Source organism: Pipra filicauda, unplaced genomic scaffold (assembly GCF_003945595.2).
Source record: "Pipra filicauda isolate LSUMZ 115617 unplaced genomic scaffold, ASM394559v2 scaffold971_size43328_pilon, whole genome shotgun sequence".
Lineage (NCBI taxonomy): Eukaryota > Metazoa > Chordata > Aves > Passeriformes > Pipridae > Pipra > Pipra filicauda.
Genome location: NW_024105166.1, coordinates 12,197 through 40,099, shown reverse-complemented (window position 1 = coordinate 40,099; position 27,903 = coordinate 12,197). Strand labels below are relative to the sequence as shown.

The window sequence follows — 27,903 nt, the reverse complement described above, 5'->3', positions numbered from 1 at the left end:
AGGATTAGGGTTAGAGTTAGGATCAGGATGTACGGACAGGCTGGGGAACGAGGTGTTGGAAAGCAGCACAGTGGAAAGGGAGGTCCCGGCTAATGGCAAGTTGAATATGAGTCAGCAGTGCCCTGGCAGCCAGGAGGCCCAACTGTGTCCAGGGGGCATCAGGCCATGCACTGCTGGATGGTCAAGGGAGGGGATTGTCCCGCTCTGCTCTGCATTGGGGTGGTCTCACCTGGAGTATTGGAGCAGTTTTGGGTGCCACAATATAAGAAGGATCTAAAGCTATTGGAGACACGGCAAAGGAGGGACATGAGAATGGTGACACACGTAGAGGGGAATCCATATGAGGAATGACTGAGGTCACTTGGTCTTTTCAGCCTGGAAGAAACTCAGGGAAGACCTCATTGTGGTCTGCAGCTTCTTCGTGAGGGGCACTGGAGGAGCAGCACTAAATTCTTCTCTCTGGTGACCAGTGACAGAACCGAGGGAATGGCGTGAAGCTGCGTCAGGGGAGGTTTAGGTTGGATATTAAAAAAAGATTCTTCGTCCAGAGGGTGGTCGAGCACTGGAACATGCTCCCCAGGGCAGTGGTCAAAGCACCAAGGCTGTCTGAGCTCAAGAGTTGTTTGAACAACACTCAGACACATGGTATGATTCTTGAGGTTATCCTGTGCAGGGTCAGGAGTTGTACTCGACGATCCTTGTGAATGACTTCAAACTCAGGATATTCTGTGATTGTATGACCTTGAAGACCCTCCTTTGCAAATGCCTTTCTGACAGCCTATTTGCCGAAGTCCTCGCAGAACTGTCTTTCTCTGTCATCAGAGAGACATGTGAGTCAGCCCTGGAAATAACAGGTCTTACAGCAAATATGCTCTGAAACAAGACAATTATTGTTGTGCTAATAAGCAGACTATTTTGACCTCTAATTGGGATAGATCAGTAACTAATTGTAGCATGTCAGTGTTCAGTTGTTGAGATTAAAAATGGCTTGAATTTGCCTCTGTCTTTCAGTTTCTCCAGTTTTTCCCCTGTGGCCTTGCTCACATCCCTTGCTTCCCTCTTCTCAAGACAATGAAGTTTCTTTCTAAGATGCTGAATGCATATATCCCAAGGCACTAGAGTTTCAACAAGTTTTAAGTAGGCCTTTGTGTTTAGCTGAGTCCCTCCCAAGGGAGGCACTGGGCTGTAGAGGATTGAGGAGAGGAGCAGTGAGCAGCTAGGAAAGTTCTTAATCTCAAGAGTGAGTCTAGTCCCAGAAGTCCGTGTTAGCTCCAGTTACTTGCTCTTAGCTTTTTACCAGAGACAAACATTTCATTGTCTGAGGGAATGGCAAGATCACGTCAATACAAATCTAGATGAAACTGAGAACCCTTCTCTCTCTGGTGCTACACCCTTGTAACATCAGAGGTGGAGAGAGTTAGGATTTTTCAAAAACTTCAGAACAGCTCCAAGTGCTGTCATGACGTTGGATTGGGTTCATGGGGCCAACAGGCAGCTGCATTATTACTGGCTGGTGTAAGTTCTTTAACCAAAGCTATCACATTCCTATTGAATCAGGCTCAAAAGTTCGAAAACACATGCTCCAGTGTAAACTGGAAATACCTCTACTAGAAGAAGCAGGGGAGAATGTCCTCCTGTATCTCCCATGTAAAACAGCAATGAGTGTCCTGGAAACCCTCCAACTAAACCTCCTCTTTCTCACCATAAAGAGGTAGATTAAAAATTATTCCTCTCCTATCAATGTGCTGATTCTCTTTCTTAAACCAGAATGTGAACATAAGGAGAGTGATTTTTTTTTTATTGCTGAGCAGTGCTTACACAGAGCAAAGGCCTTTTCTGCTCCTTGTACCACTCTGCTGGCAAGGGAAGCTGGAAGGAAATACAGCTGGGACAGCTGATCCCAGCTGACCCAAGGAATATTCCAAAGTATTGGAAAAGAGAGGACTTAGTCATTCCCAGACTCTAAAACTGCTGGGAAGAGGGGGGTTTGGGCACTCCCAGACATTAAAACTTTGGGAATGGGGGGGTATGAGTCATCTCAGACCCTCAAAATTCTGGGCCCCCCCGAACCCCCCAGCCCCGGGGCTGCCGCGGGGGCCCCCAACGGCCCTCAGCCAATCCCAAAGCGCCCACGCCGCCCGCGCCCAATCCCAGCGCGCCGCGCTGATGACTCATCAGTCGCCGGGAAGACGCCTCGAAAAAAGGGCCCCAACTGCGCCCTCAGCCAAGCCCAGCGCGCCCCAAACCCCCCAAAACGGCGCCGCCCGGCTGGTTTGGGGCTGTCAGCAGCTGTCCGGCGCTGGGCATGGAGCGTGTGCGGGGAGCTGGGGCCGTGCTGGTGGTGCTGGTGGTGCTGGGAGCCCCCCCGGCTGCGGGCGAGGAGCTGTCGGGTGAGCGGGGGGTGGGAAAGGGGGGGAAAGAGGGGAGAAAAGAGGGTGTGGGAGCCCCAGAAGTGAGTGCGAGGGGGTTTGGAAGTGCCGGACTGAGTGGAAAGGGGGTTGGAGCCCCAAAGTGAGGGTGGGGGGTTCTGGGAATTGGGGGGACGGTGGGAAAGGGAGGGGGGGAAAGGGGTGGTGGGAGAGCAGGCAGGGGGGTGCCATGGGGGTCCCTCGGTGTTACTTGAGCCCTGGTGGGGGGTTCAGTTCCTGGGGCTCTGGAGGGGGTTGTATCCGCATTGTGGGGGTCCCCAACCCTGCTGTCCATCCCCGGAGGACTGATGAGGGGGTTCCCCTCACTCAAGAGCCGGTGCTGGGGCATCTGTGGGATGGAGTGGGTTGGGAAAGGGGGGTCCGGGGTGGTCCCCTGAGCTGTGGGGGGCTGGGGGATGATGGGGGGAACGGGGCACCCCCTGACCCGTGTCCTGCACACACAGGGGTGTTCCAGTGGATGGGAAAACAGGAGTGTCATTTCATCAACGGCACCGAGCGGGTGAGGTTCCTGGAGAGGCACTTCTACATCCGGGAGCAGCTCCTGCATTTTGACAGCGATATGGGGGTCTATGTGGGGGACACCCCATTTGGGGAGATCCAGGCCAGAGACTACAACAGCCATCGTGAGTATCTGGGGGGCAACTGGGAGGGAGACTGGGGGGTGCTGGGGGTGCTGGGAGAGGGGTTGGAGGGTCCTAAAGGGGGCGGGAGGGTCTGGGTGGGATCCTTAAGGGGGCTGGGAAGGGACTGGCAGGAGGTTTCAGGGACCCCCGGGTGGGCTGGGGGAGAGCGGGCCGGGCTCTGTGGGGTGCCGGGGGGTGCGTGGGAGGAGGTTTTGGGGGTGCTGACCCCCCCGGCTCCCCCCAGAGATGCCACCGGACACCGTGCACAGCAAGATCCTGGTGGGGGTCGGGGGCTTCGTCTTGGGCTTGGTCTTCCTGGCGCTGGGGCTCGGCTTCTACCTGCGGGAGAAGGTAAAGGGGGGTCCCCAAATGGGGGTCATGTCCCCCCCCTTGCTCTCCCACAGCCTCTGGGCCCCCCTGCCCCCCCAGCCCCTTTTCTCTCACCCCCTTTTCTCTCCCCACAGAGCTCCTGAGCCGCCGGCGGCCGCAGCCCCTCCCCGTGGCCTCGGGCCCAGCCGGGACCCCCCAAACCCTGCGCTGATTTGGGGGGGCCGCCTGTCCCCCCCTTCCCTGCTTTTGTTCTCACCCCACCCAGCTGTTCCCAGTGTTCCCAGTAAAGCTTCTTAGTGCTCTGCAGTCCTGTTTGTTGGGGAGAAGTGGGGGGGCTCTGAAAATCCTGGGAACGAGGGGGTTTGGGCACTCCCAGAACTACAAAATCCTGGAGAAAGGTGGTTTGGGGACGTGAGGAGCTCTAAAATCCTGATAACGGGGGTTTGGGCAATGTCAGCCTCCCAAAAACCCAGGAAAAGGGTGTTTGAGAGTATTCAGACCCCAAAAATCTTGGGAATGCGTTGTATGGGCTCTCCTAGACCCTTAAAATTCCAAGAACAGGGGAGCTGGAGCACTCCCAGACCACCAAATATTGGAAAAGAGGGACTTAAAGGCTCCCAGCCTCTTCAAACTCTTGGAAACAGGGGGGTTTGTGCACACCCAACACACCCAAAATCTCAGGAACAGGGGGGTTTGAGCACGTCCAGAGACACAAAATCTTTGGGACAAGGATGTTTAGTCACACCCAACCCCTCAAAATCCTCACATTGTGCAGGTCCAGGCCCACAAAATCAGGGAAAACCGGGCTTTTGGCACTCCCAGACTTTGGAAAATTCTGGAAAAAGTGGCGTTGGGAACTGCCAGCCCCTGAGGGAACAGGGGGGATTTGGCACACACAGACCCCAAATATTGTGGGAAAACAGAGGTTTGGGCACACCAAGATCCCAAAATTTCTGGGAACATGGGGGGGAGGGGGGCGTTGGGCAGTGACAGCTTCCCAAAACCCGACAAATAGGTGGGTTTGGGCACCCCCATACTACAAGAACCTGGTAACAGCAGGTGTTGAGCACCCCCAGAGCCCCCAAATCTTACTCAAAGGGCTATTTGGGCACAACCAGACCCCCCCCCCCCAAAATGCAGAGAACCCCCAGGTCCCCAAAAGTCGTGGAAAACAGGGGTTTGGGTACTACCAAAAATGCCGGAAAAAGGGGGATTGGGCACCCCCAGTCCCCCATCTCCCTCTTGTTTGGGGCAACTCTGAGCTTCGGGACAACTTGATCCTCTGTTTGAGGTTCACTGGAGCTGCGGGAGCCCCGGCTGGGCATTTTTGGGTTGCCCTGAGCTTTGGGAGCCCTGGTTGGGCATTTTTGGGTTGCCCTGAGCTTTGGGAGCCCTGGCTGGGCATTTTTGGTGGGCCCTGAGCTTTGGGAGCCCTGGTTGGGCATTTTTGGTGGGCCCTGAGCTCCCCCCTCCCCCGCAGCCCACGGACCCCCCCGAACCCCCCAGCCCCGGGGCTGCCGCGGGGGCCCCCAACGGCCCTCAGCCAATCCCAAGGCGCCCACGCCGCCCGCGCCCAATCCCAGCGCGCCGCGCTGATGACTCATCAGTCGCCGGGAAGACGCCTCGAAAAAAGGGCCCCAACTGCGCCCTCAGCCAAGCCCAGCGCGCCCCAAACCCCCCAAAACGGCGCCGCCCGGCTGGTTTGGGGCTGTCAGCAGCTGTCCGGCGCTGGGCATGGAGCGTGTGCGGGGAGCTGGGGCCGTGCTGGCGGTGCTGGTGGTGCTGGGAGCCCCCCCGGCTGCGGGCGAGGAGCTGTCGGGTGAGCAGGGGGGGGCGGGCAGGGGGGTGGGGTGGGAAAGGGGGGGAAAGAGGGGAGAAAAGAGGGGGTGGGAGCCCCAAAAGTGAGTGCGAGGGGGGTTGGAAGGCCCAGAGTGAGTGGGAGAGGGATGGGAACCCGAAAGTGAGGGAGGGGGTGGGGTCTGGGGATTGGAGGGACGGTGGGAAAGGGGTGGGAGAGGGGGGCAAGGGGGTGTGGGAGAGCAGACAGAGGGATGCCATGGGGGTCCCTGGGTGTCCCTTGAGCCCTGAATCGGTTCCCTGGGGCTCTGTGGGGGTCGGATCCGCACTGGAGGTGGGTCCCTCAATCCCCCTGTCCATCCTCGGGGGCTGATGGGGGGGTTCCCCCCCAGCCAAGAGCCGGTGCTGGGGCGTCCGTGGGGCAGAGGGGGGTGGGAAAGGAGGGTTCGGGGTGGCCCCCTGAGCTCCCAACGTGCTGTGGGGGGCTGAGGGATGATGGGTGGGGACGGGGCACCCCCTGTCCTGTGTCCTGCACACCCAGGGGTGTTCCAGCACATGGCAAAGTGCGAGTGTTACTTCATCAACGGCACCGAGCAGGTGAGGTTTGTGCAGAGGTTCGTCTACAACCGGAAGCAGTTCATGCACTTTGACAGCGATGTGGGGGTCTTTGTGGGGGACACCCCGTATGGGGAGATCCTGGACAGGTACGGGAACCGGAACCAAGAATGGATGGAGTACATACGGGCTAGGGTGGACAGGCACTGCCGGCACAACTACAAGCTGTTCAGCTCGTTCAGCGTGGAGAGGAGAGGTGAGCATTGGACAGAGCGGGTCCCCTCGGCCCCTGCCTAGAGCCCTTCAAACTCTCCCTGAGAATCACCCCAGACCCCTCAGCACTCCCTGTGCCCGTCCTGTGGCATTTTGCCCCCTCCCAGTCCATCCCAGTCCATCCCAGTCTCTCCCAGTGCCCCCCCCCGTCTCCACCCCGCTGGGGCCACCGAGCTCACGCCCCTCAGCCAATCCCAGCGCGTCTCTCTGATGACGCTCCAGTTGCCAGGCAGACCCAAAACGAAGAGTTCCCTCACCACGACTCAGCCTCCCAGTCCCGATCGCTTCCTTCCCAGTCCAGACGAGACATTCCCAGTCCCTCTCAATCCACTCCCAGACACTCTCAGTCCATTCCAAGTCGTTCTCACTTCACTCCCACATCTCCCAACTCTCTCCCCAGTGCCCCCCAGCCCATGCCCTTCTCCCCCGCTCTATTCCCAGTCCCTCCCACTACCATCCCAGTCCCTCCCAGTGCCATCCAAATCCCTACCAACGCCCTCCAAGCCCTCTGCCCTCCCTCCCAGTGCCCCCAGCTCAGCCCAGTGTCTCTCCTGTCCCTCCCAGTGCCCCCCAGCGTGTCCATCTCGCTGGTGCTGTCGAGCTCCCAGCCCGGCCCCGGCCGCCTGCTCTGCTCCGGGATGGATTTCTACCCTGCACCGGTGCAGGTGAGGTGGTTCCAGGATGGGCAGGAGGTGCTGGAGGACGTGTTTTCCACCAACGTGGTCCCCAACGGGGACTGGAGCTACCAGGTGCTGGTGCTGCTGGAAATCCCCCCCCGGCGCGGGGTCACCTACAGCTGCCAGGTGGAGCACGTCAGCCTGGAGCACCCCCTCAGCCGGCACTGGGGTACGGCCCGGCCCCCCCAGCACCGGGGGCACACTGGCAGGGGGGCCGGGGGAGAAAGGGAGGAACTGGGAGCACCTGGGAGGGAGTTTGGTGGGTGCTGGGGCTGATAAGAGGGGGGTTGGAGGGTCCTAAAGGGGCTGGGAAGGGCTTGATGGGATCGCAAAAGGCTGGGAAGGGACTGGCAGGAGGTTTCAGGGAGTCCTGGGTGGGCTGGGGGAGAGCGGGCCGGGCTCTGTGGGGTCCCAGGTGGTGTGTGGGAGGAGGTTTTGGAGGTGCTGACCCCCCCGGCTCTCCCCAGAGATGCCACCGGACACCGTCCGCAGCAAGATCCTGGTGGGGGTCGGGGGCTTCGTCTTGGGCTTGGTCTTCCTGGCGCTGGGGCTCGGCTTCTACCTGCGGGAGAAGGTAAAGGGAGGTCCCCGGGGGTTGTCTTCCCCCCTGTTTTCCAGAGCTTGTGTGCCCCCCCTTCCCCCCACCCCGCTCTCACCCCCTTTTCTCTCCCCACAGAGCTCCTGAGCCGCCGGCGGCCGCAGCCCCTCCCCGTGGCCTCGGGTCCAGCTGGGACCCCCCAGTCCATCCCCACACTGAGTTTGGGGGGGTCATGTGTCCCCCCTTCCCTGCATTTATTCTCACCCCAGCTGGCTGCTTCCAGTGTTCCCAGTAAAGCTTCTTAGTTCTCTGCAGTCCTGGTTATCTGAGGCTTTGAGGGGGCTCTGAAAATCCCAGGAACAGGGGGGTTTGGGCACTTCCAGCTCCTCAAGTCTTGGAAAAGAGGAGTCTGGGTACCATCAGTGTCTGAAAAACAAGGGAACTGGGGGGTTGGGAACATTAGGACCTCAAAAATCTTGGTAACACAAGGGTATGGGCTCTCCTAGACCCTAAAAATCTGAGGGGCAGGGGTTTGGGGCACTCCCAGAGCACAAAATATTGGAAAAGAAGGTTTGGACACTCCCAGACTCCATCAGAATCCTGGGAACAGTGGGGTTTGGGCACTCTCAGACCCTCAAAATACTAGGAAAAGGGGGTTTGGACAAATGTCAGCCTCCTGAACCCCTACGAACAGGGGGGTTTGAGCTCTCCCAGATTCAAAAAAAATCCTGGAAAAGAGAAGTTTAGGTACTCCCAGGACCCCAAAATTGTGAAAACAGAAGGGTTTGGGCATGTCCAGATCCCAAAATATTAGAATAGAGGGGTGGGACTGAGGGCCTCGGGCTGGGCAGTGCTGGCCACACCTGGGAGGCTGTGGTCACTCAGTTAATTGTATAAAAGTAGAATAGTGTTTTCTTGGGAAGAGCTAACTTCACACCAAGGACAACGTTGCCTTTGGCAGGGACACCTGCCAGTTTGTGAACTTACTGACTCTCCGAGGATGCAGCTTCTGCTCTGGGTAATTATAGGCCTGCTAGGTCGGTAAGAGAACTTTATGGGCAACAGCTGGGAACTGGGGGCTTATTTCTCTCCTCCTTCCTCCTTTTGGGTTTGTTCATTTTTTTTTTTGGCCATCTTTTGTAATAAATATTGGGGTTTTTTTGTTGAGCTAGCAACGGTGTCCGTTTTTCATGTCTGTATATATCGGACTTCCCTGATACAGTAACCCCTCCTCGATACACCCTGCCTTGCTGCATTTCCTGAAAATTCCTCTTAGAAACCCCCAGCAGTCATTTGGAGCTGTGATCATTCCTGACATGTGTTGCACCGTCTCGACAGCAGAAGGGCCCTGCCCTGCCTTCCCCTGTCAATTGGGGTTTGCTCCTTGCCCACAGCCCCTCTTCCCCAGCCCTGGAGCAGCTCCCCGGGCTGGCTGAGAGCTGCCCCTGGCAGGCAGCAGAGTCCCTGCCCAGCACAGCACCCTGGGCTGCAGGACCCTGCTCTGCCCCACAGCCCTGGGCACCCCTGGTTGCACCCCCGGCTTCACAGCTCTGCCAAAGTGCCCCCCAACAGCCCCCTCCTCACCCATCCCATCGGCTGGGGCTGGGCCAGCTTTAGGAGATGCCTCCAGGAGCTGCCCCTGCACTGCCCTGCAGCCCCAGACTGCCCGTGTGCAGCCCTGCCAAGATTCCTTCGGCAGGGAGCTCTCAGTCACCCTCCCAACCCTGAGCCCCTTGAAGCTCTGTCTGTGCCCTGCTGGTGTCCCTGAGCTGCCCTGGCAGTGCCCTCAGCCCTGCTGGGCTGTGCAGAGGAGCTGCTCCTGGGCAGAGCTGTCTCTCTGCAGCGCTGCCCGCTTGCCAGGAGCTCCCTGTGTGCCAGGAGCCCGGCCCAGCTCAGCAGCACAGACACAGCCCCAGGCACTGAATGACCCTTGGGGGTTGGGGATGAGTCCCTGAACATCAGACAAAGAGCAAGTTAAAGAAACCTCTGAAGAATTCCAAGTCAGATCCAAGGCCACAGTTTCTCCTGGCGTTAATGGGTCCCACTGAGGGCCAGCACTCAGAAATTGTCCCCTGCTTCCAGTTAGAGCCGAAAACTGGAGGCAGTGATGACAGGTGGGGACAAGCAAAGTCCCAGGGTCTGTGATGCTGAATAAATCTGGCTTTGTTTTGTTCTTGCAGAGGGCCAAGGCCTGACCCCCAGCCCTGGCAAGGGCAGGAGCATGGGGCAGCACCTCTGTCTCAGTTGAGTGAGACTGAAGTGTTTTGCTGAGGGGGATGAGTTATGAGGAAAACCAAACTCCTCCCTCTAAGCAACTGTAAATTGGAAATTAAGAGATTCCAGTTGAGGCAGTATGGAAAAAGGAAAAATAACAGCTCTTTCTTAAAGGATATCTGTGTATTGGCACAACAACAAAAAGGGGAAAAAGTGGAAAAGGGGACAAAGGGGCTCTTCCCACGAAACTCCCGCTGTCTGGGGCTGGCTGTGGCTGGGAATTCCCCCTTTTGGCCGATGAACACACGCCACGGCCAACACGGGAGCGGAGGAGGGAAAGGGCGACCTCCTCCCCAAAAGGTTCCTCTCTAGGGGGGTCAAACCTCTCCCATGAAGTCCGAGCAGGTCCGGGCTGGGGGCAGAACAGGGCGCAGGAAACGAAGGCAAACGGGAACCAGCAAACAGCCAGATGAGCAGGCCGAGAACAAAAGGACCTCGGAGCCTCTCCAACACACCCCTTGCCTGAGTTAAGGCCAAAGGGAAGGGCCTTGCCCTTTGCCCAGGAGAAAGCAAAAAACTCCACCCCCCCAGAGCCTTCTGAGGGCTCCCAACCTGCAATGTGGGCTGGGCCAGTTCTTTTGGGGGTGTGAGTCACCCAAGGCAAAGCCCCCTCCCCCATTGAACATCTTTCTTTTCCAGAGGGGCAGGGGAAAGAAAAATTCCTGCTTGGTTTTTTAGAAGAAGTAAAGCTATGCCAGGGATCCCCTCCCCCCTGCCCTCACTGCCCCCAATAACAGGGACTGGGCATAACTGGGAAGCTTTCCTGGGAACACTGGGAGCAGCCAGCTGGGGTCAGAATAAAAGCATGGAAAGGGGGGACACACGACCCCCCCAAACTCAGCGTGGAGCTGGACTGGGGGGTCCCGGCTGGGCCCGAGGCCACGGGGAGGGGCTGCGGCCGCCGGTGGCTCAGGAGCTCTGTGGGGAGAGAAAAGGGGGTGAGATCAGGGTGGGGGGACAGGGGGGGCACAGAGGCTGTGGGAGAGCAAGGGGGGGGACACGACCCCCATTTTGGGACCCCCCTTTACCTTCTCCTGCAGGTAGAAGCTGAGCCCCAGCGCCAGGAAGACCAAGCCCAAGACGAAGCCCTCGACCCCCACCAGGATCTTGCTGCGGACGGTGTCCAGTGGCATCTCTGGGGGGAGCCGGGGGGGTCAGCACCCCCAAAACCTCCTCCCACGCACCCCCCGGCACCCCACAGAGCCCAGCCCGCTCTCCCCCAGCCCACCCGGGGGTCCCTGAAGCCTTCTACCAGTCCCTCTTCAGCCCCTGTACGGATTCCACCAAGCCCATCCCAGACCCTTTAGGACCCTCCCACCCCCCTCCCAGCACCCCAGGCACCCCCCAAACTCCCTCCCAGTCGCCCCCAGTCGCCCCCCCGGGGCTGGGGGGGCCGGGCCGTACCCCAGTGCCGGCTGAGGGGGTGCTCCAGGCTGACGTGCTCCACCTGGCAGCTGTAGGTGACCCCGCGCCGGGGGGGGATTTCCAGCAGCACCAGCACCTGGTAGCTCCAGTCCCCGTTGGGGACCACGTCGGTGGCCACCACGTGCTCCGGCAGCTCCTGCCCATCCTGGAACCACCTCACCTGCACCGGCGCAGGGTAGAAATCCATCCCGGAGCAGAGCAGGCGGCCGGGGCCGGGCTGGGAGCTCGACGGCACCAGCGAGATGGACACGCTGGGGGGCACGGGGAGGGACTGGGATGGCAGTGGGAGGGACTGGGAATAGAGTGGGGTAGAAGGGGATGGGCTAGGGGGTCACTGGGGAGAGAGTTGGGAGATGTGGGAGTGAAGTGAGAACGACTGGGAATGGACGGAGAGGGTCTGGGAGTGGAGGTAGAGGGACTGGGAATGACTGGGATTGACTGGGAATGACTGGTGTGGACTGGGAAGGAAGCTGGGGTCCCCAGCCAAGGCAGGAATCTCCACACACCCCCCAAGAAGGGTTCTGTTGGAAGAACCTGCCCCTGGCAAAGGGGACTGGTCCTTTCTGGTAGAAACCCATGGACTGACAGTCCTTGGACTCCAGGGCTTCCCTCACCATCAGGGGCTTCATTTGGGGTCAAACCAGTCTGGGGTCCAACATCTCCTGCCTTGTCCCGGCCCCCTCTCAGCTCAGCACTGACCCCTTTGCAAATGGGGCATTGTCTTGGGGCCATTGCAGGGGGGATGTCCTGCCCCAGTGTCCCGGTGTTCCTTTAATTGCCAGAGGCCCTGCAGTGTCCCAGTGGCCCCTTGATTCCATGACCTTCTGAAACACCTCAGGCTTCCTTTGGTTCCATGAGGCCCCCCTGTCACAACGGCCCCTGGATTCCATGAATTCCGCAGTGTCACAAGGTTCCTTTTTTTCCATGGGGCCCTGCAGTGTCCCAATTGTGCCTTGATTCCAGGAGTACCCAAATTCTCCCCGGGTTCCTTTGGTTTCAGGAGGTCCCGCAGTGTCCCAGCGGCCCCTTCATTCCAGGCAGGCCCAGGGAGACGAAGGCAAAGACGGAGCCCCGACCCCCGTCAGCATCTTGGGGGGGCGGGGGGGCAGGACCCGGGAAACGGCGGCGGCTGCTGGGAAGGGACTGGGATGGACTGGGATGGACTGGAACAGACTGGGATGGACCGGGACACCAGGATACACCGGCACCAGGACTGGGACCCAGCAGGACCTGCCGGGAGCAGGATCTGAGCACACTGGGACCTTCCAGGACCAGAACTGGGGCAACAGGGATCATACAGGGAGCAACTGGGACCACACTGAGGCCTACTGGGAGCAACTGGAGGCCACATAGGATATAGTGGGAGGGCCTTGGAGTCACTGGGATCATACTGGTGGAAACGGGAATGTTACTGGGGCATCTGGGAGTGACTGGGAAGGACTACGAGCATGCTGAGGGCTCTACTGGGATATACTGGGAGTGTCTGCAACCATGGTGAGGGAGACTGGGGCCATACTGGGAGTGACTGGGACTACGTGAAGGGGAATTAGGACCAGGCTGGGGGCAACTGGAAGGAACTGTGAGTGACTGGATCTACAAGAGAAGCAACTGGGATTGACTGGAACTGTCAGGAAGGAAGACTGGGATCATACTTGGAGTGACTGGATCTGTGCTAAGGGCAACTGGGAGCAACTGGGACCATGATGGGGACAACAGGGATCATACTGGGTTCACAGTGGGAGAAGTTTGGCCCATGCTGGGAGCAACTGAGACCACACTGAGGGTGACTGGTGTCATACTGGGATCATACCAGGAGTGAGTGGGATCATGCAGGAGGGGATTGGGATCATCCTGGGAGCAACTGGGAGTGCACTGGGGATGACTGGAAGTGGCTGTGAGCAACTGGGATCCTGCTGGAAGCTTCTGGGGGCAACTGGGAATGAGTGGGACCACATGGAGGAAACTGGGAGCAACTGGGACAGACCAGGAGTGACTGGGATTGTCCTGGGACTGACTGGGCGCTGAATCCGAAAAATCGGTCCGAGAAACTGCTCAGAGACTTTTTTCTCTTGAAGCAGCCAGGTATTTGTTTATTCAACGTTGGGAGCAAGCCAGCTCGCGCTGGACAAACTTGCTCCAAGGCTTCACACAAAATCAGCATTTTTATACAATCTTCAGCTGGGATTAAATGCATATTCCAGTGATTCCAACATCTCTCTCTGCATATTAATAACAGGCGGAGTAGAGGTGGAGCTCAGGCGGGGCTTGGGGCGGTGCTTCTCTTGGCCCTCAATCCTGAGGGGACTTCCACTCTTCCTCCATGGCTCTGGGGGCTTCAACTCATCTTCCTCAGCTTGACCTTCCTTCTCTTCCATTGTTCTTGACCCGCTCCCTGAAGCTTGGAAAAAGCCCTGGCTCCCGGCCTATTCCTCCTCTTCCAATGTCTCCCTGATCCTGCTGTCTCTCTAATTTATCCCCTCTAGGCCTAGGACATGTTCCTGTACTATTCTCTGAAGCTTTGCTCCAGTCAGTAGAACAGAACGAGCACAGATGGTCTTGGATGTTGGGAGCTTGTTAGCAGGCCCAAATTTCTTCATGAACTCTTTTGGGCCTGGTCTCCTGTTTCACCAGGGACACAGCCCGGGCCTGGGTGTTCCCATTCCCATTCCATGGGTTTGCATTCCTGTTCCAGGTGTTCCCATCCCATTTTAGTTGTTCCCATTCCCATTCCAGGTGTTCCCATTCCCATTCCACGTGTTCCAATTCCCTTTCCAGGTGTTCCATCCCATTTTAGGTGTCCCCATTCCCATTCCTATTGACCCTCCTCCCATTCCTGGTGTTCCCATCCCACTTCTTTTTTCCCCATTCCCAGTTCTTCGTGTCCCATTCCCATTCCAGGTGTTTCCATTCCCATTCCTATTGTCCCCATTCTCATTCCAGGTGTCTCCATTCCCATTCCTATTGTCCCCATTCCCATTCCAGGTGTTCCTATCCCACCTCTGTTTTCCCTATTCCCATTCCAGGTGTCCCCATTCCAATTCCTGGTGTCCCCAGTCTGCTCCCAATGTTCCCGTTCCCATTCCACGTGTTCCAATTCCCATTCCACGAATTCCCTTTCCCATTCCAGGTGTTCCCATCCCAGTTCCTGGTGTCTCCATCCCTCTCCCCGGTGTCCCCATTCCCAATCCAGGTGCCCCCATTCCCAGGTCCTGATGTCTCCATTCCCATTCCTCTTGTTCCCAGTCGGCTCCCAATGTTCCCATTCCCATTCCAGGTGTTCCCATTCCCATTCCAGGGGTCCCCATTCCCATTCCCCCTGTCCCCATTGCCATTCCTGGTTCCCAGGGAGGAACTGCCGGATGCCGGAGGAAGAGTCAGAATTTATTGCCCAAAGCAGGAGATTTTCACACCAAAATTAACCCCCGGTGATGTCACCACTGTGCCTGTGATGTCACCGCTGTCCCCGTGATGTCACCAAAGTCCCTGTGATTTCACCAATGTCTCTGTGATGTCACCGCTGTCCCTGTGATGTCACCAATGTCCCTGTGATGTCACCGCTGTCCATGTGATGTCATCGATGTCCCCGTGATGTCACCACTGTCATTTCCCCTGCTGGTTTACCTTAAAACCAGCACACCAGGTCTGTGCCCAGCGGGGGTCCCTGTGGATCATCCAACGCGGGTCCTCCCATGGCTGATGGAGTTGGAGCAGCGGCCGAAGCTCTTCCCGCAGTCGGGGCACTCGGGGCTTCCATTACTGGTGGGTCCGTTGGTGGGAGGTCAAGGAAGAGCTCTGCCTGAAGCTCTTCCCACACTCCCCACAGTGGAAGGGCCTCTCCCTGATGTGGAGGCGACGGTGGGTGTAGAGGGTGGAGCTGTCCCACATTCCCTACACGTGTAGGGCTGTTCCCCAGTGTGGATGTGCTGGGGGCTGAGCAGCTTGGGGCTTGTGCTGAAGCTCTTCCCACATTCCAAGCACTTGTAGGGCCATTCCCTGGTGTGAATGCAACAGTGTTTGCAAAGGCTGGAGCTGTCCCTGAAGCTCTTCCCACACTCCACACACGTGTAGGGCCTTCCCCACTGTGGATCATCTGGTGTCGGATCAGGTTGGAGCTCTGATTGAAGCTCTTCCCACATTCCTCACACATGTAGGGCCTTTCCCCACTGTGGATCATCTGGTGTCGTAGCAGGTGGGAGAGGAGAGTGAAGCTCTTCCCACATTCCTCACACATGTAGGGCCTTTCCCCACTGTGGATCATCTGGTGTCGGAGCAGGGTGGAGATCTGAGTAAAGCTCTTCCCACATTCCTCACACATGTAGGGCCTTTCCCCACTGTGGATCATCTGGTGTTGGAGCAGGTGGGAGCTCTGAGTGAAGCTCTTCCCACACTCCCCACACGTGTAGGGCTGTTCCCCACTGTGGATGCGGCGGTGGTTGCGGAGGGTGGAGCTGTCACTGAAGTTTTTCCCACACTCCCCACACGTGTAGGGCCGTTCCCCAGTGTGGATGTGCTGGTGCCTATGGAGGTTGGATCTCTTGCTGAAGTTCTTCCCACATTCCAAGCACCTGAAGGGTTTTTCCCTGCTGGGAGGCTGCTCAGGGACCACCAGCTCGCAGCTCCGCCTCAAGCTCCGGCCGCCTTCCCGGCACACGCTGGCTCTTTCCTCCTCACAGCCCCCTGGGCTGGCTTTGGAGCCCCTCCTGCGGGGGCATCTCCGGCCCTTTTCCTCCCCGCTGCCTTTCCTGCGCCGGGGAGCCCTTCAAAACGGCCTCTCCCACCAGGCTCTGCCGCCGGGATTTGTCCTCCGCGCTCTCCGGCCTCACCTCGGGGCCTGGGGCAGGAAGCAACAAGGACACGCAGGGGATTTGCCTCCGGACCACAGGGAAGCCCAAGGACATCCCCCCAACTCCGGCCCCGGCAGGACGGCCACAAAAGACAAAAGACCGACCCAAAGGGGCACTGACTTCCTCCTCACCTGCCTGGGGGGCCCACGGCATCTTCCTCTTCCTTGCAGCCTCCTCCTCCATCCGCCCTAGCTTTGGGAAGCAGAAATCCTGCTGGGGGGGGAAAACAAGAGGTGAGTGCCTTGCCTTGGGGGTTCCTCCTGCCCACATCCAGCTCTAGCACTCATTGGGCAAGTTGTGTCCATAAAAACCCCCAGAACACCAACATTCAGCCCAAAATCCCCTCCCAGGAGTTCCCCCTCTCTGCTCTCTGGGGTTAGGGGGGTCCCCCCTGTCTGGCCTGATGGCACTTCTGGCTGCATTGGGGGTCCCCCTTCTCCAGGCTGCCGGGGGTCCCGCGGCTCCGGGGGGTTCCCTCTCGCCGGGGTCCCCTTGAGTGTTGCCAGGGGGGTCCCAGGGCTCACTTCTCCCCACTCTGCCTCCCGGGGCCGGCCGGCCCTCCTCTCTCGCCTCCCACCCTCGCAAACCTCTTGGCGCTCTCGGCTCCCACCCCGCCTCAAGGCCCCCCCTCCTCTCCACACTCCAAGGCCTTCCCCCTCTCCGGGACCCCCGCTTAAGGGGCCCGGCGCTCCCTCTCTGCTCCCCCCCCTCCAGCATTCCGGGGGTCCCCCAGCTCCGGGATCGCCCCTCTCCGCTCTCCCCACTCCGCGGCTACCGGGGTTCCCCCCCGGCTCTCACGGGGGGCCCCCAAACCGCTCTCGCCCCCCCCGCCATTGCCGAGCCACCGCCAGGACCTTTGGGCTGCTCTTCTTTGTGCTCCCGCTCGGCTCCTCCCTCGGCTGGGCCGCCGCTTTTGGCGGGTTTCCTCCTCCGGGATCCGCCCCCTGCAGCCCTTCCCCCCCTGGCCCAGCCCCCTTGGGCCCCCCTTGGGCCTCCCTTGGGCCCCCCTTGCCCAATAAGTCTGATTATAGAAACAAGCAATTGGTTTTAATCCACAAAACCCAAATGTAGAACCCAGCACTCTGGGCCATGAACAAAGTGCTGTTCCTTGGGCCCCCCCAAAGTCCAAAGGAAAGGGAGAGGGGAAAAAAAACCTACTGGTGGGAGAACTGTTGCAGTCTGGTCAAAAGTGGTGATTGCAGTCCAGTTGAGGTTGGTGGTCTCAGGCTGGTTGAGAGCGGTGAGCTGCAGTCCTCCTCTGGATCCCACGAGTGCTAAAAAGGTTCTGAAACTCCAGGTTTATATATTCTCCAGTTCAGGCAGGAATGCCCAGTCCTCCCCTCACAGCGGGCAATTCCATAAAAGGATGGTCAGTTCGTTCCCTCAGAGTGGGCAATTCCATAAAAGGCTATGAGGATGCTCAGTCCATAAAAGGGTATGAGGGTGCTCAGGACATCCCCCCCACCTCGCAGGCCTCTCCTGACAACAGTTCCTGGGAAAATGGCATGAAAGGCCAGAGAATCCACACTTTTGGGCTACACCCATCCAGTGAGGAATCGGTCCCAGCTGTTCTAACTAGGACACTGTGTCCGTCATCGCTGCCATCATCATCATCATCGGCCTCCTGGGAGTCGGTGTCTGGAAGCTCCGATCCGGTAACTCCCGGGATGGGGGTCGGGAAGGGGCACGGATCCGCCCGGCAGCATTCCGGGGATCCTGTGCCACGGGTGCTGATCCCGCTTTCTTTCCATAGGGATGAGGGAGGGGAATGGATACGACCCTGCGCCCACCAGTGAGTCCCAGCAGCGTGTGGATCCCAGGATGGATGCCGGGATTCCAGAGGGGAATGGGGGCCTAATGGTTGGAGGGGGATTGGAAGGGGATTCCAGCTCAGGGCAGGATTCCAGAGTGGGCTCAGGTGGAATTGTGGACTGGGATCAGGGCTGGATTCTGGAGTGGGATTGGCGTGGGATGGATGGAGTGGGATTGGGGTGGGATGGACAGAGCAGGATCAGGTGGGATTCCGGAGCAGTTCCTACTCTCCCTGGGCTCCACAGCCAAATCCATCCCCTGGGATGGGAACAGGGACATGGTGACTCCTTTCCCCGCTCTCATCCCAGCAGGAATCACAGCCTGAGTGATCCCGGAGCTGGATCCGCCCCTTCCCTCTCCCTGCGGAAAGGCAGGAGCTGCTGGCAGAGCTCATCCCGCTGCTCCCACCCACCCCGGCCCCCCTGCGGCTCTTCCTGATGGATCAACTTCCTGCTTTTTCCCGTGTGAAACCCAGGACCACAATTATTCCTGAGGCTTTAATTTGGGTGTGAAAATCTCCTGCTTTGGGCAATAAATCCTGGCTCCCTCCTCCGGCATCCGGCAGTTCCTCTGTGGGAACCAGGAATAGGAATGGGGACAGGGGGGACTGGGATGGGGACATTGGGGACAGGGATGGGGACACTGGGAGCAGGTTGGGGACAGCAGGAATGGGAATGGGAACTCCAGGAATGGGAATGGGGACATTGGGAGCAGGTTGGAGTCACCAGGAATGGGAATTGGGACACCGGGAATGGGAATGGGGACATGGGAGACCAGGATAGGGATAGTGGGGACAGGAACGGGGACACTGGGAGCAGGTTGGCACAGCAGGAAGTGGGAATGGGGACAGGGATGGGAACCGACCGTGATCCCGATCCCGATCCGTTTCCATCGGTCCCCCCTAGCGCCCGGCCGGCACGGGGGCTGCGCGACGGGCACGGGGAGGGCAACAGGGACCGGCTGTCGCTGACGGGGCTGTTCCAGTGTGTCCCCGAGGGCGCCATGGGACGCGTCATCCGCGGGCAGAGGAAAGGCGCGGGCTCCGTGTTCCGCGCACACGTGAAGCACAGGAAGGGCCCGGCCAAGCTCCGCGCCGTGGACTTCGCCGAGCAGCACGGATACATCAAGGACATCGTCAAGGACATCATCCAGGACCCAGGCCGGGGCGCTCCCCTGGCCAAGATCGCGTTCCGTGATCCGTACCGGTTAAAGAGCGCACGGAGCTGTTCATTGCCGCCGAGGGCATCCACACCGGCCAGTTCGTGTACTGTGGCAAGAAAGCTCAGCTGAACATCGGTAATGTCCTGCCTGTGGGCACCATGCCGGAGGGCACCATCGTGTGCTGCCTGGAGGAGAAGCCTGGTGACTGTGGGAAGCTGGCACGTGCCTCTGGGAACTACGCCACAGTCATCTCTCACAACCCTGAAAGGAAGAAAACCAGAGTGAAGCTGCCCTCTGGCTCCAAGAAAGTGATTTCTTCTGCAAACAGAGTTGTTGCTGGAATCGTTGCTGGCGGAGGCCGTATTGACAAGCCCATTCTGAAGGCTGGTAGGGCCTACCACAAGTACAAGACCAAGAGGAACTGCTGGCCACGTGTCCGTGGTGTGGCCATGAACCCTGTAGAACATCCCTTCGGAGGGGGTAACCACCAGCACATCGGGAAGCCCTCGAACATCCGGAGAGACGCTCCCGCCGGGCGCAAGGTCGGTCTCATCGCTGCCCGTCGCACGGGCAGGCTGAGGGGAACAAAGACTGTGCAGGAGAAGGAGAACTAAACAACCTCTGTGGAGGTTACCTTTTTTTTTTTTACGGAGTCCATCATCAGCAAATTTGCTGATGACACCAAATTGGGAGGGAGTGTCGACCTGCTGGAAGGCAGGAGGGCTCTGCAGAGGGATCTGGATAGACTTGAGAGATGGGCTGATTCCAATGGGATGAAGTTCAATAAAGCCAAGTGCCGGGTCCTGCACTTTGGCCACAACAACCCCCTGCAGCGCTACAGGCTGGGCACAGAGTGGCTGGAAAGCAGCCAGGCAGAAAGGGACCTGGGGGTACTAATTGACAGGAAGCTCAACATGAGCCAACAGTGTGCCCAGGTGGCCAAGAAGGCCAATGGGATCTTGTCCTGTATCAAAAATAGCGTGGCCAGCAGGAGCAGGGAAGCGATCCTTCCCCTGTACTCTGCGTTGGTGAGGCCACACCTTGAGTATTGTGTTCAGTTCTGGGCCCCTCAGTTCAGAAAGGATATTGAGGTGCTGGAGCGGGTCCAGAGAAGAGCAACAAGGCTGGTGAAGGGACTGGAGCATAAGTCCTATGGGGAGAGGCTGAGTGAGCTGGGGTTGTTTAGCCGGGAGAAGAGGAGGCTCAGAGGTGACCTCATCACCGTCTATAACTACCTGAAGGGAAGTTCTAGCCAGGTGGGGGTTGGTCTCTTCTCTCAGGCACTCAGCAATCGGACAAGGGGGCACGGGCTTAAGCTCCGCCAGGGGAAATTTAAGTTGGATATCAGGAGAAAATTCTTTACAGAGAGAGTAATCAGGCATTGGAATGGGTTGCCCAGAGAGGTGGTGGATTCACCATCCCTGGAGATTTTTAAACGCAGATTGGACGTGGCACTGAGTGCCATGATCTAGTAAATGGACTGGATTTGGACCAAGGGTTGGACTGGATGATCTCGGAGGTCTTCTCCAACCCAATCGATTCTATGATTCTAACTGGGCCCACAGTGAAGGTCACTGGGGTCGTACTAGGAGTGACTGGGAGCATTCTGAGGGCAGTTGGGACCATGCTGGTGCAACTGGGATATACTGGTAGGAAGTATGCTGTAGGCAACTGGGATCATAGTGGGAGCGACTGGGAGCACACTGGGAGTGACTGGGAGTGGCTGTGAGCAACTGGAATCATGCTGGAAGGTACCGGGAACAACTGGGAGTGAGTGGGACCACACTGGGGGCAACTGGGATATAGTGGGAGACACCAGGACTGACTGGGATTATACTGGGACTGACTGGGAGCAACTGGGACCTCGCAGGGGGTAACTTGGATCCTACTAGGAGAGAATGGAATCAGACTGGGAGTGACTGGGATCATGCTGGGATCAGACTGGGCGTGACTAAAAGTGACTGAGATTATCCTGGGGGTGACTGGGCCCATCCTGGGGGTGACTGGGCCCATCCTGGGGGTGACTGGGAGCCCCTGGGCCCGTGCTGGGAGCCCCTGGGCCCCCCTGGCTGGAACTGCTTTCCCTCCTGCGGGTTCTTGGCAAAGGCCCCAAAGCACAAACTCTGCTCCGAGCCCTCGGGGCGTTTCCTCCCTTTGGGCAGCAGCAGCTCCTGAGCCCTGAACAGGCTCCTGTCCCCTGCAAACACTTCACCTGCCTTTGACCTGGGAGCTCCCAGTGACTCACACATTTACTGAATGTTTAAACTTGCCTTTTTCTCTTATTTTTCTATTTTTTTGTCTTTCTTTCCTGTTTATCCTTTCTAAAATTCCCCCTCCTCTCCCTTTCCCTCCTCTATCTGTTCCCCTCCCCTCCCTCTGTCCTTTGTGCCGCAACCATGACCCAGTTGCTCCCAGTATGATCCTGGGCACTGACAGTCACTCCCAGGATGGTTCCAGTATGGTCCTGGTCACTCCCACTATCATCCCAGTCACTCCCAGTCACTCCCAATTGGATCCCAGTTGCCCCCAAGGTGGTCCCAGTTGCTCCCATTTTCCCCCCCACGATGGTTCCTTTCCCTCTCAGGGACTCCCAGTCTGAGTCCAGTCTGGCCCCAGGCACTTTCAGTCACTGCCTGGATGATGCCATTTGCCCCCTGCATGGTCCCAGTTGCTCCCAGGATGATCCCACTGTTAGTCCAGTCACTCCCAGTATGATCCCACTATGAGTCCAGTCACCCCCGGTATGATCCCAGGAACTTGAAGACACTTGCAGTACAAATCCAGTTTGATCCCAGTCATCCCCAGTATGGTTGCAGTCCCTCTCACATACTCCCAGTATTACTGCAGTCACTCCCAGGATGGTCCCAGGATGAGCCCAGCAGGGGCCCAGCTGCTCCCACTCTGATCCCAGTTGCCCCCCAGTATGGTTGCTCCAGGATGGATCAGGAATGGGGACCCCTCTGTGCCCCCCCCTTGTGTCACCCTGTTCTGGGGGAGCTTTGGGGGGACATCTGCACCCCAACACGGCATCCAACGCATCCCAAAGTGTGCTGGGACCCCCTTAAACCACCCCACAGCCCCCAAGGAACCTCCAAACCCACTCAGAGTCCATCCAGAATTCCACCTAACTCTTTTTTGGAGGGGACATTTATGGGCTCTGGTGTTACTGGGAGCCCCCCCCTTGCAGACGAGGAGATCTCGGGTGAGAGGGGGTGTTGGGAAGGGGGGGGTCGGTGAGTCAGAGGGGATAAAAGGGGTGGTGGGACTTCAAACTGAGTGGGAGGAGAGTGGGACCCCCCAAAAATGAAGGGGGAGGGACACTGAGGATTGGGGGATGATGGGAAAGAGGAGGGAGAGGTCAGAAGAGTGGGGAAAAGGGGAGGGTGGGACCCCCAAACTGAGCATGAGGGGGCTGGGGATTGGGGGATGATGGGTAAAGGGTGGGAGAGGGGGAAAAAGTGGGGGTTGGGACCTCAAAACCAATCTTGGTGTGGCTGGGGCTTGAGGGGACCATGGAAAAGTGGGAGGAACAGGGAGAGGGGTGGAAAAGGGGGGTGGTCTGGAGGGATGGACAGTCCCATGGGGGTCTTTGGGCACTGGAGGGTTGGGAAAGGGGGGTGGTCCCCCTGAGCTCCCAACTTCCTCTGGAGTGCTGGGGGCTGCTGGATCCAATCTCAGCCTTGCATTGTGCCAACAGTTGAAATTTAGAGCAATTCTAGAGGGGGGACTGAACCACGTTTGTCCCCCAGGCTTTAATGATGGCAAATCAGATCTATTGATAGAAAATGAATTATTTATTTTTGCAAATGATGACACAAAAGGTTTTCATCAGAATTATTTAGTGAACAACAGAAACACTAAAACTACCAGGAGTACAGGATAAGGTAGCACAGGGCACTACACTAAAGTAATTGTTGAAGCAATTCTACTAAAGGTGGCAAACAGGCAATAATTCTTAATTAGAGATGGATGGAACTCCCCCAGAGCAGCGCTCGTGGGGAGATCTCTGCTCTCAACCTCCAGCAGTGACCTTGGGGGGGTCCCCAGCCAAGGCAGGAATCTCCACACACCCCAAGAAGGGTTCTGTTGGAAGAAGCTGCCCCAGGGAAAGGGGACTGGCCCTTTCTGGTAGAAACCCATGGACTGACAGTCCTTGGACTCCAGGGCTTCCCTCACCATCAGGGGCTTCATTTGGGGTCAAACCAGTCTGGGGTCCAACATCTCCTGCCTTGTCCCGGCCCCCTCTCAGCTCAGCACTGCCCCCTTTGCAAATGGGGCATTGTCTTGGGGCCATTGCAGGGGGGATGTCCTGCCCCAGTGTCCCAGTGTTCCTTTAATTGCCAGAGGCCCTGCAGTGTCCCAGGGGCCCCTTGATTCCATGACCTTCTGAAACACCTCAGGCTTCCTTTGGTTCCATGAGGCCCCCCTGTCACAAAGGCCCCTGGATTCCATGAATTCCGCAGTGTCACAAGGTTCCTTTTTTCCATAGGGCCCTGCAGTGTCCCAATTGTGCCTTGATTCCAGGAGTATCCAAATTCTCCCAGGGTTCCTTTGGTTTCAGGAGGTCCCGCAGTGTCCCAGCGACCCCTTCATTCCAGGCAGGCCCAGGGAGACGAAGGCAAAGACGGAGCCCCGACCCCCGTCAGCATCTTGGGGGGGCGGGGGGGCAGGACCCGGGAAACGGCGGCGGCTGCTGGGAAGGGACTGGGATGGACTGGGATGGACTGGGATGGACTGGGATGGACCGGGATGGACTGGGATGGACTGGGACAGACTGGGATGGACTGGGACGGACTGGAATGGACTGGGACGGACTGGGATGGACTGGGACAGACTGGAATGGATCGGGACACCGGGATACACCGGGACCAGGACTTGGACCCAGCAGGACCCCCCGGGAGCAGGATCTGAGCACACTGGGACCCTCCAGGACCAGAACTGGGGCAACAGGGATCATACCGGGAGCAACTGGGACCACACTGAGGGCTACTGGGAGCAACTGGAGGCCACATAGGATATAGTGGGAGGGCCTCGGAGTCACTGGGATCATACTGGTGGAAACTGGAATGTTACTGGGGCATCTGGGAGTGACTGGGAAGGACTACGAGCATGCTGAGGGCTCTACTGGGATATACTGGGAGTGTCTGCAACCATGGTGGGGGTAACTGGGACTGTACTGGGAGTAACTGGGACTACATGAAGGGGAATTAGTGGCTGGGGGCAACTGGAAGGAATTGAGTGACTGGATTTACAAGAGAAGCAACTGGGATTGAGTTGGACAGTCAGGAGGGAGGACTGGGATCATACTTGGAGTGACTGGATCTGTGCTAGGGGTAACTGGGAGCAACTGGGACCATGATGGGGACAACTGGGATCATACTGGGATCACAGTGGGAGAAGCTTGGCCCATGCTGGGAGCAACTGAGACCACACGGAGGGTGACTGGGGTCATACTGGGATCATATCAAGAGTAAGTGGGATCATGCTGGAGGTGATTGGGATCGTACTGGGAGCAACTGGGAGTGCACTGGGGATGACTGGAAGTGGCTGTGAGCAACTGGGATCCTGCTGGAAGCTTCTGGGGGCAACTGGGAATGAGTGGGACCACATGGAGGAAACTGGGAGCTACTGGGAGAGACCAGGAGTGACTGGGATCATCCTGGGACTTACTGGGCGCTGAATCCGAAAAATCAGTGCGAGAAACTGCTCAGAGACTTTTTTATCTTTAAGCAGCCAGGTATTTGTTTATTCAACGTTGGGAGCAAGCCAGCTCGCGCTGGACAAACTTGCTCCAAGGCTTCACACAAAATCAGCATTTTTATACAATCTTCAGCTGGGATTAAATGCATATTCAAGTGATTCCAACATCTATCTCTGCATATTAAGAATAGGCGGAGTATAGGTGGAGCTCAGGTGGGGCTTGGGGCGGTGCTTCTCTTGGCCCTCAATCCTGAGGGGACTTCCACTCTTCCTCCATGGCTCTGGGGGCTTCAACTCATCTTCCTCAGCTTGACCTTCCTTCTCTTCCATTGTTCTTGACCCGCTCCCTGAAGCTTGGAAAAAGCCCTGGCTCCCGGCCTATTCCTCCTCTTCCAATGTCTCCCTGATCCTGCTGTCTCTCTAATTTATCCCCTCGAGGCCTAGGACATGTTCCTGTACTATTCTCTGAAGCTTTGCTCCAGTCAGTAGAACAGAACGAGCACAGATGGTCTTGGCTGTTGGGAGCTTGTTAGCAGGCCCAAATTTCTTCGTGAACTCTTTTGGGCCTGGCCTCCTGTTCCACCAGGGACACAGCCCGGGCCCGGGTGTTCCCATTCCCATTCCACGGGTTTGCATTCCTGTTCCAGGTGTCCCCATCCCATTCTAGTTGTTCCCATCCCATTCCAGATGTCCCCATTCCCATTCCAGGTGTTCCCATTCCCATTCCAGGTGTTCCCATTCCCATTCCTGGAGTTCCCATTCCCATTCCATGTGTTCCCATTCCCTTTCCACGTGTTCCAATTCCCTTTCCAGGTGTTCCATCCCATTCTAGGTGTCCCCATTCCCATTCCTATTGTCCCTCCTCCCATTCCTGGTGTTCCCATCCCACTTCTGTTTTCCCCATTCCCAGTTCTTCATGTTCCCATTCCCATTCCAGGTGTCTCCATTCCCATTCCTATTGTCCCCATTCCCATTCCAGGTGTTCCCATCCCACCTCTGTTTTCCCTATTCCCATTCCAGGTGTCTCCATTCCCATTCCTGGCGTCCGCATTCCCATTCCTGGTTTCCCCAGTCTGCTCCCAATATTCCCATTCCCATTTCAGGTGTTCTGACTCCCATTCCACGAATTCCCATTCCCATTCCTGGTGTCCCCAACCTGCTCCCAATGTTCCCATTCCCATTCCCAATGTTCCCATTCCCAGCCCAGGTGTCCTCATTCCCATTCCTGATGTCCCCATTCCCATTCCAGGTGGCCCCATTCCCATTCTAGGTGTTCCTATTCCCATTCCAGAGTTTCCCATCCCATTCCAGATGTCTCCATTCCCATTCCAGGTGTTCCCATTCCCATTCCAGGTGTTCCCATCCCAGTTCCTGGTGTCTCCATTCCAATTCCTGGTGTCCCAATTCCCATTCCTGGTGTCCCAATTCCCATTCCTGGTGTCCCTAACTTGCTCCCAGTGTCTCCATCCCTCTCTCCGGTGTCCCCATTCCCAATCCAGGTGCCCCCATTGCCAGGTCCTGATGTCTCCATTCCCATTCCTGTTGTTCCCAGTCTGCTCCCAATGTTCCCATTCCCATTCCAGGTGTTCCCATTCCCATTCCCCCTGTCCCCATTCTTATTCCCGGTTCCCAGGGAGGAACTGCCGGATGCTGGAGGAGGAGACAGAATTTATTACCCAAAGCAGGAGATTTTCACACCAAAATTAACCCCCGGTGATGTCACCGATGTCCATGTGATGTCACCACCGCCCCTGTGATGTCACCGCTGTCCCCGTGATGTCACCGATGTCTCAGTGATGTCATCGATGTCCCTGTGATGTCACTGCTGTCCCTCTGATGTCACCAGTGTCCCTGTGATGTCACCAATGTCCCTGTGATGTCACCGCTGTCCCTGTGATGTCATCGATGTCCCTGTGATGTCATTGATGTCCCCGTGATGTCACCACTGTCATTTCCTCTGCTGGTTTACCTTAAAACCAGCACACCAGGTCTGTGCCCAACGGGGGTCCCTGTGGATCATCCAACGCGGGTCCTCCCATGGCTGATGGAGTTGGAGCAGCGGCCGAAGCTCTTCCCGCAGTCGGGGCACTCGGGGCTTCCATTACTGGTGGGTCCGTGGGTGGGAGGTCAAGGAAGAGCTCTGCCTGAAGCTCTTCCCACAATCCCCACAGTGGAAGGGCCTCTCCCTGATGTGGAGGCGACGGTGGGTGTAGAGGGTGGAGCTGTCCCACATTCCCTACACGTGTAGGGCTGTTCCCCAGTGTGGATGTGCTGGGGGCTGAGCAGCTTGGGGCTTGTGCTGAAGCTCTTCCCATATTCCAAGCACTTGTAGGGCCATTCCCTGGTGTGGATGCAACGGTGTTTGCAAAGGCTGGAGCTGTCCCTGAAGCTCTTCCCACACTCCGTACACGTGTAGGGCCTTCCCCACTGTGGATCATCTGGTGTCGGAGCAGGTTGGAGATGTGAGAGAAGCTCTTCCCACATTCCTCACACATGTAGGGCCTTTCCCCACTGTGGATCATCTGGTGTCGGAGCAGGTGGGAGATCTGCCTGAAGCTCTTCCCACACTCCGCACACGTGTAGGGCTGTTCCCCACTGTGGATGCGACGGTGGTTGCGGAGGGTGGAGCTGTCACTTCTTCCCACATTCCTCACACATGTAAGGCCTTTCCCCACTGTGGATCATCTGGTGACTGAGGAGGTGGGAGCTCTGAGTGAAGCTCTTCCCACATTCCTCACACGTGTAGGGCCGTTCCCCGGTGTGGATGTGCTGGTGCCTCAGGAGGTGAGCGCTCCTGCTGAAGCTCTTCCCACACTCCGCACACGTGTAGGGCCGTTCCCCACTGTGGATCATCTGGTGTCGGAGCAGGTGGGAGTTCTGATTGAAGCTCATCCCACACTCCCCACACGTGTAGGGCCGTTCCCCACTGTGGATGTGCTGGTGGCTGAGGAGGTTGGTTCTCTTGCTGAAGCTCTTCCCACATTCCAAGCACCTGAAGGGCTTTTCCCTGCTGGGAGGCTGCTCAGGGACCACCAGCTCGCAGCTCCGCCTCAAGCTCCGGCCGCCTTCCCGGCACACGCTGGCTCTTTCCTCCTCACAGCCCCCTGGGCTGGCTTTGCAGCCCCTCCTGCGGGGGCATCTCCGGCCCTTTTCCTCCCCGCTGCCTTCCTGCGCCGGGGAGCCCTTCAAAACGGCCTCTCCCACCAGGCTCTGCCGCCGGGATTTGTCCTCCGCGCTCTCCGGCCTCACCTCGGGGCCTGGGGCAGGAAGCAACAAGGACACGCAGGGGATTTACCTTCAGCCCACAGGGAACCAAGGACATACCCCCAACTCCGGCCCCGGCAGGACGGCCACAAAAGACCGACCCAAAGGGGCACTGACTTTCTCCTCACCTGCCTGGGGGGCCCGCGGCATCTTCCTCTTCCTCGCAGCCTCCTCCTCCATCCGCCCACCCTATGGGAAGCA

At 57.9% G+C, this 27,903-nt stretch overlaps 2 protein-coding genes, 1 long non-coding RNA gene and 1 pseudogene across 4 annotated transcripts; 3 read left to right on the top strand and 1 right to left on the bottom strand.

Moving 5' to 3' along the window:
- The first annotated feature begins 2,305 nt into the window (after positions 1 to 2,305).
- On the top strand, positions 2,306 to 7,400 carry LOC114002243 (class II histocompatibility antigen, B-L beta chain-like). Its single transcript, XM_039377916.1, has 5 exons — positions 2,306 to 2,390; positions 5,721 to 5,990; positions 6,572 to 6,853; positions 7,152 to 7,258; positions 7,361 to 7,400. Exons 1-5 carry the CDS (start codon positions 2,306 to 2,308, stop codon positions 7,367 to 7,369), a joined length of 753 nt encoding a protein of 250 aa, XP_039233850.1. The 3' UTR covers positions 7,370 to 7,400.
- A 2,413-nt stretch (positions 7,401 to 9,813) lies between these two features.
- LOC120322489 (class II histocompatibility antigen, B-L beta chain-like) lies at positions 9,814 to 17,361 on the bottom strand. Its single transcript, XM_039377915.1, has 5 exons — positions 17,342 to 17,361; positions 10,901 to 11,244; positions 10,525 to 10,631; positions 9,959 to 9,989; positions 9,814 to 9,848 (listed from the first exon to the last, which is right to left on the bottom strand). Exons 1-5 carry the CDS (start codon positions 17,359 to 17,361, stop codon positions 9,814 to 9,816), a joined length of 537 nt encoding a protein of 178 aa, XP_039233849.1.
- A 161-nt stretch (positions 17,362 to 17,522) lies between these two features.
- Positions 17,523 to 18,131, top strand: LOC114002240. The gene is made up of 2 exons (XR_003545801.2): positions 17,523 to 17,557; positions 17,886 to 18,131. It is a non-coding gene; the product is annotated as an uncharacterized LOC114002240 (long non-coding RNA).
- Positions 18,132 to 18,576: 445 nt separating this feature from the next.
- Positions 18,577 to 19,371, top strand: LOC113985169 (annotated as a pseudogene). The gene has a single exon (XR_005562244.1). The product of XR_005562244.1 is annotated as a 60S ribosomal protein L8-like (transcript).
- Positions 19,372 to 27,903: the final 8,532 nt, after the last annotated feature.

What these genes read in the sequence shown, in the direction of transcription:
- LOC114002243 (XM_039377916.1), top strand. Translation starts at nt 2,306, where the DNA reads ATGGAGCGTGTGCGGGGAGCTGGGGCCGTGCTGGTGGTGCTGGTGGTG. An exon ending in TGCGGGCGAGGAGCTGTCGG is followed by an intron (nt 2,391 to 5,720) that starts GTGAGCGGGGGG and finishes CTGCACACCCAG; the next exon opens with GGGTGTTCCAGCACATGGCA. An exon ending in CCCCCTCAGCCGGCACTGGG is followed by an intron (nt 6,854 to 7,151) that starts GTACGGCCCGGC and finishes GGCTCTCCCCAG; the next exon opens with AGATGCCACCGGACACCGTC.
- LOC120322489 (XM_039377915.1), bottom strand. Translation starts at nt 17,361, where the DNA reads ATGACGGACACAGTGTCCTA. An exon ending in CCCCCTCAGCCGGCACTGGG is followed by an intron (nt 10,632 to 10,900) that starts GTACGGCCCGGC and finishes GGCTCCCCCCAG; the next exon opens with AGATGCCACTGGACACCGTC. An exon ending in GCTTCTACCTGCAGGAGAAG is followed by an intron (nt 9,990 to 10,524) that starts GTAAAGGGGGGT and finishes TCCTGGGCAAAG; the next exon opens with GGCAAGGCCCTTCCCTTTGG.